General features: G+C 37.3%; 1 protein-coding gene across 2 annotated transcripts in view; it reads right to left on the reverse strand.

The window, feature by feature from the left end:
- Window positions 1-282, reverse strand: part of LOC118735083 (conserved oligomeric Golgi complex subunit 2) — a 42,857-nt gene extending 42,575 nt beyond the window's left edge. For both annotated transcript variants that reach the window (XM_036464694.1, XM_036464695.1), the window contains exon 1: window positions 90-282. In XM_036464694.1, the coding sequence (XP_036320587.1) occupies window positions 90-197 (108 nt within the window). In that variant the 5' untranslated portion in view covers window positions 198-282. The remainder of the gene's footprint in view (window positions 1-89) is intronic.
- Between the last annotated feature and the right edge of the window lie 2,083 nt (window positions 283-2,365).

Below are 2,365 nucleotides of genomic sequence, written 5' to 3' on the forward strand. Positions count from 1 at the left end.
CAAAAATTCGTCAACAGAAAAGTTTCCCTATTAAAATATATTAGATATATGAAAATACCTAACGTGTATTGCAATTGAACTATACAAACCATCATGAAATCATTTTTGTCAAAACACAGTAACGTAGAATTTTTATTTCCTTCTACATTTGTAAATCCATGTGAATTGGTTGGTAAGTATGTAGTTTGGTCTTTCATTACCTTTAAAGTCAAAATAATATAAATCTTTATTAAACGAAGGTTAGCAATGGCACGATTAATCGAATAGCCGATTACAACCGGTTTTTTTTCCCAAGTGGAGGTTAAGCTCCAAATACACCACACAAGCGGCTTGTCAAACATACTTCAAACCCAAGATCATTAGAATCGAGAGCGAAATGCCAAAACGCATAGGAAAATATGTAAACAATGCGGAAAAATGTGTTAATATAAATATTAAATGGTCCAATTTTGCAGGAATTAATGAATATACAAAGTCTAATTAAATAGGAACACGTAGCAATGATTGTGGGCTTGTAGCTCTTTAGGTAAGTACGATTTTCAGCACATACCGGGTGTTCGAAAAAGGCATGAAAGTATATGTATGTGGATATGTACAAAAAAAAACGTACTTACATCACACGCCTGGCTTTTGTTTTCGCCTTTACAATAATTGTGTAAAACTACGCAGAAATAATAACGCACAAATAGTTAAATTGGAAATGTTTAGTTATTTGCCCACTGTTAGTGGGCGGAGGGGGCGTGGGTCTAGCTAACCCACATAGTTCACACCTCGGAAAAAGTCACACCTGATCCCTTGAAACCTTCCACATACCTCTGATGACCCATTGGAAAATGGTCTAAAATTTGCATTTTGACACCGGAAATTGTTATTGGTTACTGTTTGCGGCACAGAAATCTAAATATTTTATTCTTCGGCGGATAGTGCACCCGGTAACGTGTCAGAGATTTCACTATCTAACCGGCTGTCTTCACGTGCTGGAAAATCTCACTTGCGTGACGACGCATGCGAGAAACCGAGCGGTATGCGAGCTCTCGCTTGCTTTCAACTGTCATTTTTGTTGTTTGACCAGTTTGTTCTCATTTCGTAGAATTCTTCAGAGTAGCAACATCGTTTATTTTGGAGGCAAATACAAATTTAGAGGCAGCCATTTTTCATTTGAAAACAGTATACATCTCTTTATGCAGATTTTCAATTTTCTCAAACTTTTAAGAGCCTGCAAGGCTTGAACCTTCTTGTTTGGCGACATTTTACAAATTAAAAAGTATGCTGTCAAATGCCCAGTCAACAAAACTCTATCTCGCTTGCGAGAGAAAAAAGCAAAACGCCAGCGAGATTTTCAAGCATGTGAAGACGGCCGGTAAGGCTATCTGCACACTTGTCGTCCAATCATAGTTGCGTTATCGCCTCGCCCTGAAATTTTGAGCCGAGAACATGCATTTCAAAGGAGAAACGGATAAGTACGGCACTGTCGTTTGCTAATCGTTGTGCACGCATTGTTTGTTTACATTTTATGGGGAAAAATTAGTGAAAAAGTTAATGGGCTTCATGCATAAAAAGTGAGCATTTGCTCAAACGCGTTTTTTTGAGCAAAAGGTGGGTTTTGTATGCATAAAAATTATTGAAATTGAACTCACTTGCTTTTACTCAATAGCTCTGATCCAATACTTTTCGTGAAAAATCCTGTAAAACTGTCAAACAGCAAAATTACTCTCTGAAGTGAGAGTAAAAAGTGAGTAACAACAAAAAGTACGGGAACAAAAAAAAACATTTTACTGTAAAAACGTCAACCAGTGATTGCTTGACACTTTTCATGATTTTACCAGAAGAAAAAGTTCGGGTAAAATCTTGCAACCTCATTCTCTACACAACTCTCCAAAAGTCGCTCTCATTTAGAGGATTTTGGAGGATTTTGTAGTACGGGAACATTTTTCGTGCAACTTCCTGCAAGTTCGTGTAAAATCCTGTAAGTTCATGGAGTACTGGATCAGAGCTAATGCGTGAGGTTGATCTCATAGGTCGAGTTTGAACTCGCATCGAGAATTGTTCGTGAGTTAGAGCTCACTTTCGTATGCATAAAGACAAGCATTTGCTCAATTTGCTGAGGTCAAGCTCACAATTAGTTGAGTCTGCCTTTTAGTTGACTCGCGTGACTTTCAGCAAAACAATGGCTGAGTACTTTGTTCCTCTAAGGGAAGAAAAAATATATAAGCCAAGGCAAATAGTTATAAATAATGATTACAAACAAATATTTCGATTTGAATCACATCATGTAGACTGGCTAACAAATTATCTCCTAGGGGAAAATAACGAAAGGAGATGTGGTCCTCTTACGAACAATCAAAAGATGTGTGTGTTCCTAAGA

This window comes from Rhagoletis pomonella, unplaced genomic scaffold, assembly GCF_013731165.1.
Source record: "Rhagoletis pomonella isolate Grant_MI unplaced genomic scaffold, Rhpom_1.0 Rhpom_scaffold_00003, whole genome shotgun sequence".
Classification (NCBI taxonomy): Eukaryota; Metazoa; Arthropoda; class Insecta; order Diptera; family Tephritidae; genus Rhagoletis; species Rhagoletis pomonella.